Below are 22,202 nucleotides of genomic sequence, written 5' to 3'. Positions count from 1 at the left end.
TGTTCTCAGCTCCCGGTGAGTAGAAAAGTGAGAAGCCCTAGCACACTGCAGCTGGTGAGTGGTTGGCTCTGAAATGCGGACCACCTGACAGCAGGAACAGCAGGTGCAAGTGAGCGCCCGCCCGAGAGAGACAGCGCCAGCGTGAGCAGGGCGGCTTCTGTGGGCTGCATCTCGCCGTCACTTGGAAGAGGAACTGAAAGGAGGAGAGCTCGTCCTAGCCGAGCAGCCCCCGAGAGGTGGGGGTGAGAGGGGGGGGGGAGTAGGAGGGGCTGAGCTGTGAGAGTAAAGCTGTGAAAGACAGCGCTCACTGACAGACTGCGGGGGCAGCCTTCCAGATCTGGACTTGCCCCACTCCCGCCCACACCTGGCTCAGCAGTCGGCAGCAGCAGCAGGAGCAGCACACTGCTCACTGCACCGGAGCTCGTGCCCGCCATGCGATAGACGGGCAGGACCCACGGAGGCATGCCCCTGGATCCCCCGCATAGCGAGAGAGGGCGGCTGGGACACTAGCCTCCCTTGGAGGGCTGGGGATTCGGGCACAGGCGGTCCATCCACCTCTCACCTGATCAGAGAACCGAGGCAGTTCTCGGGCGCCCCGGACGCTTCACTGACAATATGCAAACGTCCACGGCTTCAGTACCCGACATTTCAAGGACAGTCCGGATCGCTGACAATGGGGGTGATGGGCACAGCAGCCGTGCAGGTAAGGACCAGTCTGCCGCAAGGCTTAACTGCACGCTGCGTGCACCGCTGATCCGCCTGCATTTAACTCACGTGCGCTTTCTCTGTCTAGCCCCAGTAAGAGTGGGTCTTCCTGATATGCCTTATAATGACTATCGGAAGATACATAGGGCCGATTTACAAAAGCCTTTTTCAATGGGAGAACCCAGTTAAAAAACGCTTTGCAGATCAGGCCCAGAGAGTGTTTATGGTGCTACTTTTCAGAGAGAACGCATCACCTTTAAAGTATCTGCGAAGGGGGCAGTTATAAAGCACATTGTTACCCAAAATGGGTAGAGGGGGAGTTCTGTGGATCCAGGAGACCTTGTTCAGAACGGTTGGACCCACTGAAAGATGCTGCGGGTAAGCTGACTTCACACGATGGAGGCCACATGCAGTGGTAGCAATGGGTTCAGTAAAATAAATCATAAGTCAGTGAAACTATTCAAGCGCGCATAAATGTGAATAGGACAAGTTGTATGGCATGATCATTTATGTTACATGGACACAAAATAAGTAGTCACACTGCCTGCCCCTTATCCACTGTCCTCCATCCCACCACCCCTGCCCCAGATTGGACCGAAAACTGAGCCCTTAGCTCGCTCCAAACCGTGAGTGATTTTTGTTGGCTCATCAATGGCTGGCCCTCCATCTTTGATGGTGAGCTGATGACACGATGACCTGATGACATCATCACCCAATGGTCACTAGCATCATAAGCATAGCAAGGCTATTTCCAGACACATTCTGTTTCAAATCTTCAAGAAACATACACATATTGACAAGTAATCACCCACTTGGGTACATAGAGACCCTATAAAACACTAGCCTGAATGCAGCGCTCACACATAATGATAATGTAAACTCTTAAATCATGAATAGGTCAGCTGATGTTATCTCACTGGAGATTTCCATACATATATATATACACAGCTCAAGGAATCAAGAATGAATTCCGAGCAGCGAACACTGAAGAAACTTGGAACATTACCAAATGTAAATCCTGTGCCAGACAACTGAAACATAACTCAAAAAGAAACAGGTCATGTGCAGCCCGTCTTAATCCCAGGCAGCCTTGTTGACTCACCAATCAATACAGCTAAAGAAACAAACCTTTCCTTAATGCCAAACTCACTAAAGACAGAAACGAGAGAGACGTGGACCAACGAAACATAACAAGAAGCAATGAAGGAATTCAACCACCAAAAACTCAGGTGAGGCCTCAGGATCAATTTCCAACTAAATGAATCAAATAACAGTAAAATGGGTTAATACATGAACCTGGCAAGTACACATTTATGTGTCAGTGGTCCTGCAAAGTCTGATGTAAAGCTTCTAGCACAACATCAAAGTGTTCAGAAAATACACTTTTTGATAATGAATTATTTGAAAACATTAAAGGTAACATAATTTTCGTCAAACATTTCTCAGAGGACATTTTTAAGGGGATGTCTGTGTATTAGGGCGCAATCTGAATGCTTAGCTTGCCAAAATGTACGTAGGCAATTTTTTTTCAAATGTGAGAAACAACTGTCTTCGTTCCCCCTTCATGGACGAACAGTTTCGATCATGTCAATCCAATAGCCTCCGATCCCCTCTGGCATCATCCTATTTACCCACCTGAGTGGGCCAACACTTCTCCACCAGGCTCCTGACCAAGGGGTTCATGCGTACTTATGCAAAAAGCCTGAGTTTGCAGCCCGTGAGGTAATATATGGGACGTCGATTTTATAACTGCAGCCTCCGAGGTGGCGACCATTAGGGGTCACCAGGCATGTCCACAGCGTCATCTCCAGGTGGACATGTTTGGCATTGGGGTTGTCTTTTGCCCTGGAAATAACGTCATGGGTAGAAGGGGCGCTGCATGTTGGTCGCGCCCTTATAAGGGCTATAAGGGCGCTTGTGCGCCGTCTCTTGCTCCCTTTGCCGCAACTCACAGCACGCAATTTTATTTTCTTACGCCAGTTTCACACAGGTGTGCATTACCGTTTGACATTTTCCAAATATCAACACACTTATAACATACTCTCGACATATAAAACTCTCTCAGTCGTAGCCCCCGTTATACATACTCAGCAATGAATTACAATAGTGACGTTTTTCTTAACAAAAATCCCTTACATTTCAGATGTTTTTGCAATTCACATATGGACGTTGGTGTAATTAAAATGTTCGTAGAAATTAAGGTTGTACACCGTGTCTGTGTAGTGGGTTCAGAAATACAGCAGTGCTGCGTCGGGAAAGGGACGCCAGCAGCGACTTTACTGTCAGGCAGGTAAATATGTATTCAATGGCCAGTGGAGTGTTGCTAACTAACAGCGCCTGCACGGTTACTCTGAACAGATCATTAACCTGAGACTGCAGATTGCGTGTTATCCGTCCGCTTTAGGCCGCCGTTTCAAGGCTTGCTTCTCCAGGCTGCTTGCAAGTCTACATCCATTGTTAGCGTTTGGGTTATGCAGAGCAGGGACGTGGCACTCACTGGTCGCAGAGCATGGCCCGGCCTGGTTCAGAGCGTTTAACTCTCAGGAAACCAGCGTGAACGCGTGCACCGGCCCTTCCGTGCATTAAATACAGTTATAGAATTGGGAAACCGCTTTCCTTTCAGGAATTTACGTAGTTGGGGATGAAAATATGTGACGAGTAAGAAGTATGAGAGGGTGTCAGTCTGAGACAAGCACGAGGCATAAACACAGAGCATATCTGATGCGGTTGCAGTATCTGCCTTGGCACACAAGCACCAGAGGCTGCCAAAAGGGCCAGGGCGGGTACGTGCTGCGTATTTCAGCCTCCAGCCTCCTCCTGTTTTCCCTGGCATATATGCATATCTTCGTCGGTGAAGGACAAGATATAGCGCACCCAGGGATATACCGTATCAGAACCATAGTAATCTGGTAGTCCAAGCCGTCTTGGTGTTATTATTTATGTTCTTGGACTCATTCTTTGCCAATATAAATGCAGTCGGTATGCTAGAGGTGGAGCACGCGGCAAGTCGCATTCCAGTTACTATTTACATACGATTGTGAATGACCATTTTCTGTTGATTGCTTAGTTTTTTTACACTTTGCAGAATATAATGGGGCTTGTTACAAGTATGGCAGAGTGGGAAATTATTGGCGGTAACGGAATTACCGCCAGTGTTGCTGATCGGCCATACCCTGTGTTTCGCCCTGGTCGGGCCTCATCAGTGAGGTGAATTTGTGCCTCTGTAAGCACAATGAGAAAGGGGTCCATGAGTGGATTACCCTCTTTAATTTAGGGTGACACCCAAAGTTCTTAAAAATGCATAAAAAGGTCTGAGAGCCCAAGGGAAATCCAGATTTGGACCCCTTGCTCACTGTGCTTAGAGAGGCCCAGCTTCACCTCACTGCTAAGGCCCGACAAGGCCAAAACACGTTTCAGGGGTTGTTGTTGGTACAGAAAAGAATTGCCTAGCATTTCGGTGCTGGACTGCCCTTGAGGATGGTACAAAGACTAATATGCAAATGGATATTTCGCCTCTGTGAAGGGTGCACGGAGCTAATACGTAGTTGAAGACCCGCCCAAGTGGGCACCTTCCCATAGAATGGGTTATTTGGCCATGTTTGTTCTCAGTAGAGGGGCTCCCAAACCTTTTAATGCATTCATGTGTAACAGAGGCACTCCCTCCCCCGCTCTTTGGTTCACATTTCTCCCCTCAAGGATTTAGGAAAGCATTCATTTGGACCTTTTTTGGGAGAGTTGATCTTTCCAAAGCTGTCGGCAATTGAGGTGAAAAAGAAGTGCTCCAAGAAAGAGACATGTTCTGCTCCCTAACCACCACCAAGGCACATTGGCACTCTTGCTGGGGACCAACCACTGCCACTCTTCTTGGAAACGTCCCACAGAATGGGAGAGCAGAGACTGAAAAGGACTTACCTAGTCCTGGAGCCCTTGCATTGGGTCTCAGAGAACCATGAGTGTCCACTCGAATGTGGAAACAAATGCTGCTCTCATCATTGATCTGGCTCGATGCTGCATTGACCCAGTAGAGCCTTGTTACCTGTCTGAGCACCTGAACATCTTACAGTTGACTTCAAACCGCTGTATCACTCATTGAACCAGTATGGTGTAAAGCAAGTCCCGATCCAAGCAGTAAAAATCAACCCAAAAGAGCAAAAATGAATGCACGCAACACTTATTATATCTGCCTAAGCAGAGAAACATCTACAAAAGACATTCAACAGCATGCTGTAAAATGGCCAGCTTGATAGCAAATTACAGAAATGAAAAGACAACAAATGTTATGAGTCAATCACAGTTTCTAAGTCTCCTATTGGCTATTGTCATTGTCACTCTGGGTGCTTCCATGCGTTGCCTAGCTTCATTGGTTTATTCTAGCCTTGTGACCAAACTAAAATGTTAAACTATTAACTAATTTGCACTGAGCTCATCTCCGTTCACACGTTTTCTGATTGCAGGACACTTTTTTCAACATGTATCCTTTAAACACAGCTTACAATTGGTTGTTTCAAGAGGAGTATGTGTGGAGTGAATGATCATGTACATTTCAACCAATCCCTATATAAGATGTGACAGTGTGACATTGAACTTAAAACCTAACATCCTTTCTAATTGACATAAGCGATTGGTACCATTTTACCATTCTCATCATTGTGAACTATTTATCTCCAGTACACTTTGCGACTCGTCGTTGGAAACATTACTTGCCTACCTTCCTTTTATCAGGATTTCATCTATCCTGCCTTTGACTTTTCGCGCTGGGATTAGCAGCTTGCAAACTTCATACTCTTACAATGACAAGGATATGTGTACATGTATATATGTGCGTATCTATATAACTTGTGATTTCAGGAAGTTGTCTTCACTGATATTATGTACGTGCTGTGAGGGGTATATGAGATCTTCTGAAAAAATCACTGATTCCCAATCAATTCTAATTGGTGCTCTATTAGTGCAATATATCCTACAGAGGGCAGTATTGTGCCCTATTCATTCTATCTCGTCAGGCATGTTTTCACACTGTTTATTCTCTGTTCCCTCTGGCTTGTGACTTCTTTATAATCCATTTTGCTATACTATTCAGAAACATAAATTGTTATATCTCTTTGGCTACTGGTTTGGGACATCGGCTAGGCCGATATGTTTTGACCAATCAGTGTGCAGTGGTCTGTCCTTTAGCTCTGGGGTCTGCTATCTCTTTTTGTTGCTCCTTCATGACTTCACTACCGCAACTCAAACCTGGAACTGGTTTGCCCCCCTTGTCTTAACCAATCACTGGGCGGCATTTAGCCTTTTTCTCTGGGAAGTTGCAATTTGAGATGTGTGTGTGTTTCTTCGTAATGGTCTGGCTATTGTGTTCTGCTATGGGGTGAGGATATTCATCCTTGCGAGGTGGCTAACTATATTATGAGGCCTATATGTACTGTGTGCTCAGTTTAGTGTAAAGGGTTACTGTCATTCATTAATATTATTAATACTCTTTTATGTTTCCCTAACTAATGTTAAATGCAGCGGTTTTCACTAAGGCACAGGGTGATATACAACTATAAGGTGAATGCACGATGGTTCACTAAAGCTCTGTGTGTGTGTGTGTGTGTGTTTGTGTGATGCTGCTGGCTTCCATGATGTGCACTCATTCCACAGGGACTTTCGCAACTTGTACTTTAGGGCTTAGGGCATTTAGGGCTTCTAGGGCACTGGATGTATTCTCCAATGTTGCTGTACTCCAGCATTCTCATACTCCCCAACCAGGGCTTCACATCAGAGCTCCACTCGAACCGTTGAACCAGCATTGGAAAAACACATGTGAAATTATTTGGAGTCACCCAATTAACTGACAAGGCCTGAAAGGAACAATTCAAGTATCAGAAAATAACCTGCAACTTATGTTAAAATGGGGAACTGCTTAACGTAAGGAGAATTGGAACGGCAGTTTCAAGTAAGAAAAAAAGAAATATTTTATGCTGCTGTGTTTTTGGGAAAATCTAAAATCAAGGGAGCAGGAAAATATCAATTTTAATAGCTGAAATTGTGAATATAGGTTCACATTAAAGGAAGCCAGAACTGAACTTGTGATATTTGTAGTCTACTTATGCCACCTCGCCCAAAATAAGATGTGAAAACAGGTCCCATGCTTTCTCACAGATAAGGAACAATTCATGGGGGTTGACCCATAGTCATAATGACTGGCCTGCAACTTAGTCAAAGAGACCCAAAATGGAAATTCATCCTGAGTCTGTGTTTTTGGGGGTTGCATCTGTGTTTGGTGGATTTAAGATAATTAACTAATGGAGGTTCAGCAGATCTGTGATGTCTAAACTGATCTTCTTGGCCCTCATGAAGGCAGAGAAAATAAACTATCTGTAAAAACAAAGGGTAATCTGAAAATCTAACAGACCTGGGAACAGATCAAGGGGGCGGGACAGAAGTCTTAAAAAACCCCAATAATTGCAACCCATCATAAATATCTTGCTGCTCTGCATTAACAGCATGTACAACAGATACCAGGCCAAAAACAAAAGTTGCTAAGTGATATTTTGTATATTGAAAAATGCAATATGGGATTCACCATTTCACCCATAATTCTTGAACATAAACTTGTAGAAAGTTAACTTTTCTTTTGCAATGTTCAGCTAGAAATGCTTTATTAGGTGGTATTTTATCGTAAGGAAATGGCACACGCTAGTGTGTCCTATATCATAGTGTCCACAGGGATGAGCCTGTCACTTTGAGATGGAAAAATTATTTGTACAGAAAAGTATCAATAAGTTATAAGCCAAAATCTGTAAGTAATTGACCCTTGGTCCTGTAATTATAAAAGTGCATCAACTGATTTATGCCAGTGAAAGGAATCTGGCGAGCAAATGAGTAAAGTGGTCATATGTGGGGAATTCATTATATGAGGATATGTAATGCAAAAAATCCCTGAGATGACATCACATTAAATTGGAGGGAAACTGGGAAACTGGGTTTAGAAGTTAATCCCATCATACAGCCTCCTTCATTAATATGCCCAATGACTATGGATAGGTATGGCTACTGTGCTGTCACTTCTGGAACACAGTCCAATCACACACATTGACCAATTAGATTAGGGAAACTAGGGAAACTATACACACCTGAAAAAGGTGGGGTTACTGTTCTATATAAGATTAAATACACACTCACTCAGGGAGCTAAGGGAGGACCCGACAGACTCACTCACTCACTGACTAATGGAGAGAGAGAAACATTGATAACAACAGGAAAGGGAAGCAATAGATTACTCTCCTTTTGGACCCGTTTTGAATGATTTCAGCACCCTGAAAATGAGGCCCATCAGGAATTAAAGCCCCAAACCCTCTTAAGTGGAATAAATAGCAGGCTGTGGAGGAAAGCCGATCCCATTTTGCTGACTGATGCTTACCTGGCCCTGTTCTTTGTTAGTACTGAGGGCTGGGTATATATGCATTGTGTATCTAGAGAAGTTAGTGAACATTATTATTTGCTTCTGGAAAAATATATATTTTATAGATTAGGTTACATGGTGTGTCTACAGTGAGAGCCCCTCACTCTTTCTCTGTGTAATGACATCTAGCACATACAAATGATTGTGGAGTTAAATGGACATCTCACTGCGTGCATACGTAGAAAAAGAATATAATTGAAGTAATTCCTGGGTGTTGCATCAAGCAGAATATTGTTGTTGAAGCTAAGTTGTTACAGACCAAAGGGAGAGGGTGATTATTTTCTATCCATTCTGTTGCTGTTCAAGGTCCCCATTGAAAGCGAGAGAGGTATGATTTTACACAACAATTAAACAGAAACATTACAGAAGGGAATCTAGCCTCCATAAATGCTGAACATACATTTCTTTTACAAGCCATTTACATACCTGAACGTCCAGTAGTATGTTGAAATTGAGCTTAAAATGCGGTGGCCATTCTGACATGTTGTCAAGTATGGGGGGGGGGTGCTATTTTGAAAAAAAGAGGAAGTATAAAATCATAGATAGTTATGGTAAAGTGTCTGTTACAAAAGTCTCTTTCCATAACTGTGGCATTGAAAAATGAAGGGACTAGTGTTTTGACTATTTCTTATAATTGGCCTTTTATGAAGAAACAATTTGTGTATCTGTAATCTGATTCAAATATTTCTATTTGGTTAATAAATATACCTTCTGTGCAACCCTGTGTGTTTCTTGTCCCAAAAAGTGTTGGGGGTGGGGGGCTGGGAAGGGAGGGTGGAAGCTGTAAGGAATACATGTAAAAATAAAGGAAACTTGTGAGTGCCTGGTTTGAGGTGGGTGGAAAGTTCTACTGAATTAGATGTCATCCGATTAAAACATCCTACACACCTTAATAGTGACCTGCAATTCCAAAGATTTGTGATTACTGAAATGGGGCTTCCTGTAATCTATAATATAAATGAGTGGCTGCAACACACAAATAACAAGGATGTTACAAAAACACAACACAGAAACCTTTTTCGTTACTCCCTCAGAGGGAATCTTAATTTTGTTTTTGGAAAACATGCACCCACGGTGCAATATATTTCTTCATTCTGATTAGATGTTTGCTAAAATATAACAACATTAGTACCCACAACTAGAAAACCTAATTATGGGTGAAACCCCCTTCCTCAACAACATGGGCAAAACCATGCCCCTTACATGTGGCAACACATGTTTGTATGGTACTAATGTAATCCCCACACAATCCCATTTACCTGTGGTAGGATATACACCTTTTATTATTTGGCTTTTAGATCCAGGAACTGGCTTTTTTCTTTAACTTGGAGCCAGAAGTGACTCACCTTTAGGAGTAATAACCACAATTGAAAAACCTTCCAACCCCAAATAACTCGGCCAGTGACATTTTTCAACGAAACCCCAAACAATACAGTCCGCCAACAGCAAAGGAACCTCAACAATACAGGCCACCAACAGCTGTAGCCTGCTGTGGCTGTGTCAAATGGAGAAAGACATGCCACATGTCTCCCTGTTACCCCATACTCCTTTTGAAGCCCCTGGTGGGAGTTGCCTTCTCTTTGATTGCAGCATGAGTTGCAGTCACATGTAATGCAAGTCATTACATTAAGGGCATACATGTGCTGTGGTATGCTCTTTATTACTTTATTATGTACATACAAGAAGTACTCTAACAACGGTGCTTTAAGCATCTTTCATGCTATATAAAACTTTCACACAAGCCGTGCTTTTACAGCACACTGACATGCCCTGTGGATATCCCACTCTATTAATACATTCACTAACACAGCACTGCACGCTGCATCAGAATGCATTGAGATTACGGCACACTGTTTCTCAATATCGTCTACATGAAGTATAAAATGCTGCATGCCTGTACATTACACTGCGACAGAATGATACATATGTAACCTGCAGAAAGTGTGCTGGTATCACAAAGAATTAAACTACCTCTGTTGCGCCATTAGATACGTATGCAAGCCAAAACCCCAGCAGCAGGGCTACAACCGTAGCTGTGAGAGGCCCAGTGGGTGCACCTGTGAGTGGGACTATAGGTGGAGATTTCAGTGGAGCTGTGATTGGATCTGCTCGGGTAGCTGTGAGTGGGGTAGTACCTGCCACTGTAAGAGGAAGACTGATAGATCTGGGAATTCACAGTCAGAACTACATCCATCTAAAGGTTTGTTAATCTGGGGCCAGAAACAAGCAAGGGATTATATAGCTACTGAACTGATAGTACTCTGTGGGGTTAGTGTGCAGCGGGGTTGAACCCATATGGCGCATGCAAGCAAAGCAATACCAGACAACAAAGTAGTTACACACAATCAGACTCAGTGGAGATCAAAAAGCACATCAGGCTCTGTTTAACCCATAATGATGCCCCCCGGATCACATATCTCTTTGAAGGGGCACCTATGGATGGCAGAGATAGAGAAAACCATCCGACCAATTATGCTATCAGATGTTGAATCAAAAATATTTACTGCAACAGTCCTGGAAGAAATAAACAAATGGATTAACCTCAATAATATCCTGGATATAAGACAAATAGGTTTTAGACAAACAATGGGAACGGATTTGGGAGATTTGATAGCAACAAGTCTGCAGGAGAAGGCTAAGACGAAAGGTAACCATGCCCTGTATATTGCATCAATGGACCTCTCCATGGCCTTTGATAAGGTTGATAGGTATATACTGTGGAGGACTCTTGATGATCTAGGAATGGATAAAGGTCTATTAGAACTCATAATAATGCTATATACGGATACTGTATTGAAAATACGTTTAAGTAATAAAGGTGACTTATCAGAACAAATTATTGCGAATAATGGACTGCGTCAGGGTTGTAGACTTGCTGCTACATTATTTAATCTATATGTATCCCAGGTAGGTAAAATTCTGGATACAAGCAGTTTAGTCTCCCCGAAGATTGGTAATACAACCATAAAGTGGGTTGCATACGATGATGACTTTCTCCTGTTCGATGGAACAAAAATTGGTCTGCAGAGAATGATGACTTCTTTTGAAGAATTTATAAATGAAAGAAAACTGCTAATAAACCCAAACAAAATGGGGATTTATCAAACAGGGACCAAACCACTTAAACAAGAATCTCTGGTAATGTTTTGTGGTGGTATAAAAATAAAAAATCAACCGATATTGAAATATTTGGGTTATACATTCTCCAGTATACATACACTTAGTTACATGAAGAAGGAACTCAAAATGAAAGCATTATGCATTGCGAATCAGATGTTAATAATAGAAAGGAGATATGGAAAATTTACTTTAAGCGCTTGTATTCTATTCTATCGCACAAAAGCAATCCCAAAACTGGCTTATGGCCTTGAATTTTGTTTAAATGATTTGTTACTATATCTAAAAAACATTGAAGCATGTATATGGCGTAAGGTATTGAGACACTTACCGAAATGTCTTCCTATAGAAATGATATGATATGAACTAGGATTGACATCTTTAAAAAGTATAGTATATCGCAAAAAACTAAGTCTACTGCGTAAGTGTCTTCTTGGAGAAACGAATACATTGTATCAAACTATGGGAAACGATCTAGATGGAGTTTTTATGAAAGATCTAAAAAAGTTATGCGATACGAAATTATTGGATGTCGGACTTACAAATGAGACATTAATAGTAAACCCACGGAAAGTAAACAAATTGATAAAAGCATATGACTGGCTCGAGAACAATGTGGTGGTTCTAAATTCGTCTTTTTAAACACAGTTAATCTCCTTTTGGAAATGGTACGCAGTACCAGAGAAATACTAAGTGAAATGTCCATCAAGATCCTTTTGTAATTCAACAATGAGATTCCGGTTTAACATTTTGAATACCTATGAGATACAAATCATTTGTGCTAAAAACAAGATGGTTTATAAAACTTGCAGACATTGCAATATACCTGATACAAAGGAATCACTATTACATCTGTTATTGATCTGTCCAAGCCTGATGAAGCAAAGGATTGAATATTTCTGAAAGTTTGTTAATAATACATCAAATGTAAATAGAGAAAATATTTGGTACGAGATGCTTCATGGTAACTCAGCGATACTGAAAATACGAGTTAATAAATTCTTGAGGATAATATGTGATGTAACATGAATTACTGAAATACGTGAAATGAACTGAAGGATTATATGAGATATGTTATGAATTACCTTTTATAAGTACTGATATAATGATGAAGTTTTACGTGTTTTAATGTGATGTAATATGGTCTTTTAATGTTTTGTAATTTTAAGAAAGGTTGATTGTATTAACAAAGTGAATTATTATCTTAAGGTATATACTCTAGTTTTTATAGGATTGTAATGAGTATGATTATTTTGTTTGTATTGGTTTCATTTGTGGAATTTAAAAATGTTTGTAAAAAGAATTTTCATGAATAATTTTGTAAAGGTTTATAAAAAGCAAAACAATAAAGATAATAATAATAAAGAGAAAACCATTAGTGCTTGGACAGGCAACTAATGTTTTCTCCTTAGTGCAGTAATACCATCAGGCCATCTCTTTGTGAATATGTGTCTTCAGTAGTTCCCCAACACGCTAACATCGCCATTGCATGGCAGGAGAACATGTGTAATCATTAGCATTTTGCATAATGCATTCTGTAGCCTTAGCCACGACAATCTACATTGCCTGTAGCCCCTCAATGACCCAACAGTACCCCCAGCAGGAAAGCAAATAGTATCAGACCTTAATAGTATAGATCCTCCAAGAGAGCACATCCAAGCCACCAGCAGGGATGTTATTCAAGAAACCTTGTAACTATAGAAGGGCAATGAGCAGGACGAAAAAAGTGCTCTATTGCAAAAGAACACATTATGTCAATGTATTTGTGCATGAAGGAAAAGGACTGGAACTAGGGCAAACATTGCTCTGGTGCAAAAATGAGTTAAAAGAATATGAACTTTTTTTCTCCATTGGGTTCATTTTTGCCCTTGTGCTAACTGTACTGTTTCTTTAATACCGTCCTAGCTATTTCTTGAACACCAGAACATTTCTTCACTCAGACAAGTCTTCGACAACCCCAACCGGCTGACTGTAATTGTAATTGTTTATTTATAGAGTGCTTATACACAGGTAGAATGCTTCAAAGCGCTTCAAGATGGGAAGGGAACAAGGGAATACAGTAATCATTCTTAGGCATTGAAGTTTCCGAATGATCTTGCAGAAAAACTAGCATACTAGGCCTGCCAGCATTTCTCCTAGTGCAGTGTTACAGTTGCGACCAAGCTAGGGATGTGGGACAAAAAAAGGTCGGCGTGGACAGACAAACTAACTAGTCCGGGTACATTTAGGTCATACATGCGTACAGATGGAGGTGCGAGGAAGGGGTGGGCGGTGGAGGGGAACAAACATGTCCAGTCGCGCAGGGCTCTGGGTTAAGTGCAGAGAGTTTGCCCCGCTCACGGGGCATTAGCTCAAGTGCAGTAATGCTGAACATAGTGCAGAGATGCGAAGGCAAGTGCAAAAGACTGGTGGGGGAGCCTGGGACGTGTAAGGCTATATGGTGACCCAGGCAACCAGTCAGCAAAAACTGAACAGCGTTAGGGAGGAGAAGGAAGAAGGGGGTGAAGAGAAAAAGAAGGTTAACAGGGTAGATGGTGATAGAAGGAGAGGAGGAAGAGAAGAGTAAGGTCTTGAGGGGTCTCTTGAACTTAAGGTACTCCGGCTCAAGATTGAAAGAGAGGCAGGGAGGCTGTTCCAGAGGGAAGCACCTGCAGAGGATAGAGATCTACCCCCAAATCTCTGTGAAAGCAGCTCACCCGCAGAGATTTGGCAGACGAGCAGAGGACTCTAGAGGGAGATTATTTAGGTATTTAAATGACATTGAACCCACTCCATCCATTTACCAATCAAGAACAAGTCTGCATTAACCTCTCTGTGTATGTTGCAGCCTGATATTACCTAGCTTGATAAAATTCTTCTGTGTGTCCATCGGATTTATCAGAAAGCATACTGAAGATCGCTTAAAATGGCCTGCTTGGCGCTATTGAAACAGAATACAAAAACACATATTGGACATATGAATGGGGGTTTCCCATAAGTCCTAACAGTATCATAATCGATCCCACATAGTACTGAGAGAGGTGAGGATACCTCTGTCACTAAAAACATGTGGTGATTAACATCACACGGAAGCGTATTCAATGCACATAGGATGGACGATTACATATGTTGCACGCTCAATGTGAGGTTTTGCAATGTGTAGAGAGATGGATAAAAAGGGACACCTCTATGCTGTACCTACATTGACAATTAAAAGAGATGGATATCACCCATTTGCGTTAAGGAATGAAGCACCTGTGTAACTAAGGGCCTATATTTTGTGGTACCGCACAACTTTTAAAGATGGGCAAAACATTATTCAGCGGAGCAAAACAGCATGCAGTGCACATGCTATGCAAAGCCGCTCATTAATATGCTCAGACTATTGACACTGAAGAAGGACGCACATAGATTGTACTTTGGCCGTGAATATGTAAGCATGTGAGCAAGCGAGTGAGTGAACGAGCGAGCGAGTGAACCAAAAAAACATAATATTCCCTAGAGTGGAAACGGTTTAATTTGCATGGACCAAGGCTGCCCATTTTCAAAAGGCAATGTGTGTGCTTAAATTTCCATTTTTGTTTGGTTGAATTTTTTAAAAAATTGTGTTTCTAGTTTATTGATAAACTTTAACAAAATATTTCAATATACACGATTGAACCCAATGCAAAGCAATATGTATACCATTATAAAAACACTCTCTACAGCGGAGTGGTGTTTGCGTGGCAGTCGGTGCACGATCTCGCAGGACCTTGCTGCTTTGTCAGTATTTTTCCCCTTTTCAATGGAGTATGCGCCAGTGTGCTGATAGATCGGTGGTCTATTTTAACTCAAAATTATTTACCGACTTATTTTTGTGGAAAAAGATTCATTCAGAGTTTTTGTTTTTGACTTACCAGTATATGTGTAGAAGAAGATGTCAGTAAGTGGGGCTTCGAGACCAATTGGTGAACAGCAATGGCAAAGTGAAATAATAGCACTAAAATCCAAAATGAATGCATCTGAGGTTTCAAATGATTGGTCGTGGCTACCTGGTTCAAAGAATCATTAGCTACCTAATATTCCCTCTCGAGGAGGTTTGATTACTTTTCCATATTGTCATGGAATTCTCGGGGACATTCTAGGCTCATTGATAATCAAGTAGTGGGTTGAGAATTCCTATCTCAATGGGTTGTATGTCTGCAGGAGACATGGTTGCAATTTGTCCTGGTGTTGGATGGTTTTGTTGTGTGTGTGCCCAAAAGGCCAAGAGGGGGGAGAGAGGTCGGCCATTTGGGGGTTGTTAACTTTGGTGAACTCTTCTGACAAGATAAGGGTAGTGCAGATAGACAAAGAGTTTCCAGGGATTCTATTGACCCATCTCATGTTAGCTGGAGTGCTTTTCCCTCATTTGTTTTTACTTAGTGTTTACTGGCATGAAATGATTTTGGTGGTATACTTTTTTTTGGACCATAAATGACTGGTGGGGTGTGTATGTTGGTGGACAGGTAGTGGTGGCTGGAGTGCTAAACTCAGATTTCCTTTCCTACAATGACTACGATGGTATAAGTAGGTTGGATAGAGGTACATTATTTAAAAAAACAGAGAGGATATCAGTGGTTAAAGACTATGAAGGGGTAAGTAAGGGCTACATCCTTTGAATGGTGCTGTACAAGGGAATATCCCTAATGGGTTCTCCTGGTCCAACGAGCAATCAAAGTCAACCATTGATTACATTGATTTTCAAATATATATGCAGTACATAAGGAGCATCATACATTCACAATGTTGGAAGGGAGTGAAACAATGCCCCTGGCTGCATTTGACTAAGAGAATGGTTTAGAAGCAATTAGGTCTAGCAGTTTTCTAGGGCTCCTGGCCCCAACCGATGGTCAAATTATGTGCTCAAGCAGCAATCCACTGATGTGGTCAGCAGTTTTGAGCACATTGATCAAGAGTGTGATAACCCAAGGTTGTCTAACCCCCTCATGGTCCAGAGCATATATCGTTCCTATTTATAAGAGGGGCATACCAAAGTCCCCTGCCAACTATCGCCCCATAGCGCTTCTAGATGCAGAGGGCAGGGTGTTTGCATCTATCTTGCTGTCCTGTCTGGAAGAAGGGGCTCAGGTTTCTGGTAGGCTATCTAAATGGCAAGTGGGATTTCCTCAAAATTTGGGAACCTCATTCATTGGGACAATTGTAAAGAGCATTCAACATTCAACATCTGGCATGGATCTGTGTGTATTGTGTCAATTGACCTGACTGCAGCTTTTTACCTCTGTAGACCGCAATCTCCTCTGGACTAAGCTTTGCAAGTGGGGTATACCATCCGGCTTCCAAATTATTGTTTGCCCTCCGGGGTACTTGTTCCGAAAACCTTATATGGTATGGAGGAATATTCGACCTCCTCATTGGAATGCTTGCCTCATTTGGAGGCTTTGATCTGGTGAAGGGTGCTAGGGTTACTGAATACAATTCCCATTGATGCCATTCGGTACAAACTTGAGAGCAAGGGCCCAGGGAAGTTTCTTTCCCCGCTGAGGAAGATTGCTGACCCAGCGAGGAATTCTCTTTTTGAGGATTTAAAAAATATAATGGAGGGTAGGAATAGTACCTGGGTTAATGGGATTTATGACTATGATCACCATTTGCTAGAAAAAATGAATTGTTCTATATCTGAATTTATGGGTAATCCTATACGGATTTAGAAATTGTTATTTGAAGTAGATTGGATTGAAACCTTGGAAAGGATGCGTGAGTATCCTTCCTTGGCCCATTTGCATTTTTATCACAAGAAATTAGGAATTTGGCTCCCTTTTTGCCAGTTTATCCAGCTAATCGTAGTTTTTTTTAAGGTTTCGATGGAACTTGGTCCTTACTAAACAAATATTAAAGAAAATTGACTATTTGAAGGATGTTTATCCAGACTGTCGATTCTGTAATAATATTGATATGATTGAAACCTTAGAACATATTTTTATTGTCTGTCCAGCTATACAGGAAATAAGGGAGAAGTATCTAAAAAAAAATGTGCAAGTACATTTGAATTTGGATGTACTAAAGAGGTGTGGGCAGAACATACTATATCCACAATTATAGCAGTCACCTCTTTTTTTTAAAAGTGCTTGACTTCAAAAGTTCACTGAAGAACTATGGTTGCTAAGGTATTGGTATTAAATCAGTTACTTCATTTATATAGTCTCTGATATGTTTGTATAGTGTGTTGATATTTATGGATGGATTAAGGCATTTTTTATGATTCAAGAAATAATTTATACGAATTGGAATGTTGACTGATGTCTCTTATTTATTATTTGGAATGATAAAAAAAACTTTTTTTACATTTTTTTTTCTTTTTCTGTCTTTTATTTTGATTTGTTGTATGTTGTTAAAGGTTATGTGATTTAACCAAATGACAATAATAAGAAAAATATTTTCTACAATTCCATAAATAAATACATTTCACGAGTATGCCCACAAACCACCCCTTAATTCATATGCACCATTTCTCCTAGCATTGTATGTACTATAATTCAAACCTTAACCAATGCTATAATTAAAATGGATGAATGTCCACACATAAGTCTACTCCAGAACCATTCACTTTCTCAGCATTCCTCATCTGGTACAAATCACTGGAATTTTTGTTTCACATATTGAGGGAGGCTGGGCAAAAAACAAATCAATGGTAAAGAGTTTCCTGACAATCCACGTTGTTACATAAGCAACAGAAAATTCCTTCCTCTGTAGACCCTTCATTTGTCCACATCTCTGGAGTTTCCTGTGAGAAACCTAAGGGTATTCTCCCAGAGGAACCTTGGGAATCACTTATTCAGGTGGCCAGGACACGGCTATCGCTGTTGGATCCAGTACCTGAGGGTGGACTAGTGGGGGAGGATCACCTGCAGAAATTGATTTTAGCTCCCTGAATAATAACAAGGGAAGCTCAGTCTCCACTACCTCTCTAAGCTCCCTGGCTGAATCTGAAACCTCGCAGTTAGAAACCTGTCTGTTTTGTGAAAAGAGAGACAATGCTATAACGAACTGTCCTGAAAGGATAGAGGGGGGACTAAGGGATACCCAACTAACGAGGAGGAAATTGAAAAAATGAAAGGGAAGTAAAAGAACTGTTTAGATCATCCACCATCATCCACCATGCAAGCTATGATCATCCAGGAAAAGATGGGAAACCCCAATACCAACAGTCCTAGTCTGGTCATATGCTGGAAGCTTTGGACCAACAAACCGGGTGTTCCATGTGGGAAGTCCCACACAAAAATCCCAGGTCAAACCAGCATAGGGGAAGTGCATGTGGGAAACCTAAGGGTATTATTCCAGTGGAACCTCGGGAATGCCTTATTTATGTGACCAAGACACGGCCATCGCTGTTGGATCCAGTTCCTGGGGGTGGACTAGTAGGGGAGGATGTTACGGGGCAAGAAAACAAGGAGGGTGAGATCCTTGAGACCTTTGTGGGCTATGTCACATCTGGCCCCCCTTTCGCCCATAAAATCTCCCATATGAAAAGCTCCAAAAATCCCCTCCTCCGGTAATCACCTAGGAACACGACGCCTATTAGATTGGAAAACAACGTCTCCCAGAAACCCTGCTCTCCCTCTTCTGCTCTCTATTCGACCACTTGCAACCATTTGTCTCCACATCTTTCCGATTACTCTCCTCCAAACAATCAGTCTAGCCTGACGAAACACTACCAGTCCTAGAATCCTATAGGTTCAACCCATTCCCCTGATTATTATTTTCTGAATTCCCAATCACAAACAACCTACCATTCCAACCATACCATTAACTCAAATACTAGAGACTTCATTCCATGTAACACTCCTTGCCATTTTGACTATGTAGGACATCCAGAAACTCTAACATCTTCTTTTCTCTAACAAAACCCTAGAACTGTTTACCTGACAGACCCAACACCGGGGTCAGGTAGAGTCAGGCAATCGACCTGAACCACTTACACTTGACAGCCCTTTTCTTTACCCACACAGATAAAAGGTGGAGCCAAAGACCACAGTACGATCCAAAATCAAACAGGACCTCAAAGCCACGTAGCGGAGTCCTTGGAAACCTTGGTTCCATGAATTACCAAAGTGGCAAATCTCTCCTTCAACGAGGGCCTGGTGCCGGACCTGGTAAAGTCGGCATGGATTACACCTTTATTGAAAAAGGAAAACCTCGATCCAGCCAACAATGACAATTACAGGCCCATAACTAACGTGCCTTTTGTCCTTAAGATACTTGACAAACTTGCCTACTTACAGTTACAGGCCCATGTCGAAAAACATAACATCTTGGGAACCCGCCAGTCTTGCTATAGAGCTCGCCACGGGACTGAGACAGCTATGCTAGATCTCAAATCTACCCTAGCTAGCATAGCTGATAGAAACCAAGCTTCCCTGCTCAAGTTATTAGACCTCTCTGCAGCCTTTGACCTAGTTGATCACAGACTGCTGGTGTCAAGGCTCGGTGAGGTCACTAACTGCTCTGTAATTGTTTCCTTTTTGGGTCCCAGAATGGTAAGGGTCTGTGTTGGCGATAATCAATCTTCTTCGATCTTCCAGACATGTGGAGTTCCTCAGGGCTCCTGTCTGTCGCCCTTGCTTTTAAATCTCTACATCCGACCCCTTCTTGACCTTCTAAACGAACTAGGAGTGCAATACACAAACTAAGCTGACGACACTCAGGTAGTCATACAGTTGAGTGGCTCTTACAACAGTGATGCGGAAACCATCAACAAAATATACAAAGCCATACAAGACTGAATGGCCCATAACTCTGTAGCCTTGAACGACAAAAAGACCGAACTCCTCATTGTGGCATCTAAAAACACTCGGACGAAACTTGATTCGAACTATGCTAGTTTTCACATTGCAGACAATACTAATACCGTCCAAAAGAAAGTCAAGACCTTGAGTGTTGTTCTTGATGAAGAACTCTCAGTAAAATCCCACGTCTCCAATATTAAATCCAGTTGCGGTCTTATAAACAAGAGAATAGGATACATTCGACCATTTATATCGGAAGAGAACTGTGCTCTCATGCACTGATTAATTCAAGGCTTGACTACTGCAACAGTCTCTTCGCGGGCACTACAGCCTCTAACATCCAATCACTACAGGTGGCTCAGAATAATGCTGTGCGTAATATCGTTAATCAATCTTGTCGAACACATATCTCCACCTTCAGGAAAAACTTACACTGGCTTCCAGTTAAGCAGCGTATAACACACAAGATGGTCACTCACGACCCACAAATGCCTCAGTCTAAGTAGTCCTACATATCTGTCAGCTCGGATTAGCACTAAGCCTAATATGAGGAATCTTCGCTCATCCTCAGCGATCACACTTAAACACCCCAAATTTAGGACAGCCAAATTTGGAGGTACCACTCTTGATGCTCAGGGTCCGCTTCTTTGGAACACACTTACAGCCCAGATACGGCAGATCCAGAGCTATACCGTATTCAAACGTGCCATAAAAACTCACTTCTTCAACTTAGAATAATTAGTTGAGTCCTCTCTCCTTTCTGCCTCATGTGCCTGTCTGTCTTTGTCTTGTCTCTGTGTGCACCCTGAGGCCCACGGGCATGTGCGTTATAAACATTTAAAATAAATAAATAAATAAATAAATAAATAAATAAATAAGGCAAGCACAACAGACACGACAGGCAGCACAAGGACCCCGCTACTAGACGGCAGCAGTTCAAGAGAAGGAAAAAAGCAATGGGAGGCGAGAGTGTGGCAATGAGAGAAGCAACCTTGCCTTTTTGACCCTAGACCCGCAGAACCTTCGTGGGGCGGAATCAGGGACAGCGTATAATAGAGCAAGTGTCCTGCTGCAGATGTCAATGGAACAAGGGGCAAGCTGATAAGGTGGAACAGAGAAGACTCCCGCGCCCGGGGTATCAGCCTTGACTCCGAGAGAAGCCCAAAGCCAGGCGGTTAAACACAGCCAGTGAGTCGAGAGGAGAATCGATAAAAGCCGGATGTGTTGAGTGAAGATCGGAGAGTCGCAAGAAAGAATATATTTAATTGAGCTGTGATTGAACTGTGAAAAGGGTGGTTAAGGGGAGACCAGCTGAAGAGGGAAATCGGCACCACGGTGGGTGCTAACTCAAGAAGCACCGGTGATTCCCCAATAGAAAAGAACTACCGAAACCAGAAGGCCATCAGAAGGCTGCCAAAGGAACTCAAAGTGGTCATAGGTGACGGTCGAGCAAAAGTCCCGTACAATTGAAAGACTTTGATCTGTAAGTTGGCCAAAAGCAAGGGCAGTGAGTCCCAAATTGTGAACGAAAGGTCGGGACTCCTGCAAATATTTGAATCCAGTAGAAAGTTTTGAAAAGGAAATAGCAAATCCGGCATGGGATGCCAGAGAAGAGGGACGAAAAGGCCCTGAGAAACAGAACAGGGTCCGAGACCAGCGAGGGAGATCCGGGGGGTAGCTGAAGCTCACAACACTGGCAGAAGAGAGAGATCCAAGCCCGATGGAGGGAGATCCATGGGAGAAGTCAGCACCCATTTGCGGGCAGTTGAGAGAGGTCCAAGCTCCAAAGAGGGAGATCCAAGGATTAAAGCTATCACCCAAAGTTTAATGAGAAACAAACTGACAGATACAAAATTAGGAATACAATCGAGAAGGGTCAGACCAGAAGAGGAGGGCCCAAGGGTGAAGCTATCACCCTATCTAAACTGTGGAGAATAATTGGGAGAGGGGACCCATCGGTGAAGCAGTCACCCTATCGGAATTGGGAAATACGAACAACTAGGGTCAGCCCAGAAGAGGGGGACACAAGGAGGTGAAACCATCACCCAGGTTGAACTTCAGAAACAAACATTAATTTGGTTAAAGGAACTTTAGACTCTTGTTTTGTTGGTTATCTGAACACATCAGGCCCCGAAGGCAAGAGACATTCGGAGGAAATGAGACTTGAACATGGTGGTTCTGATACTGTCTGA

The 22,202-nt window shown here is 42.3% G+C and overlaps 1 protein-coding gene across 1 annotated transcript in view; it reads left to right on the top strand.

Annotated features, from left to right (window-relative positions):
• The first annotated feature begins 306 nt into the window (after nt 1-306).
• SUSD3 (sushi domain containing 3) overlaps nt 307-22,202 on the top strand; it is a 437,490-nt gene continuing 415,594 nt past the window's right edge. The window contains exon 1 of the mRNA XM_069643607.1: nt 307-703. Within this exon, the coding sequence (XP_069499708.1) occupies nt 616-703 (88 nt within the window). The 5' untranslated portion in view covers nt 307-615. The remainder of the gene's footprint in view (nt 704-22,202) is intronic.

The sequence above is a fragment of the Ambystoma mexicanum genome, chromosome 2p (genome assembly GCF_040938575.1).
Source record: "Ambystoma mexicanum isolate Mex_15411 chromosome 2p, UKY_AmexF1_1, whole genome shotgun sequence".
Lineage (NCBI taxonomy): Eukaryota > Metazoa > Chordata > Amphibia > Caudata > Ambystomatidae > Ambystoma > Ambystoma mexicanum.
Note: the sequence above shows the minus strand (reverse complement) of the source record. Positions and strands in the feature narration are given on the sequence as shown.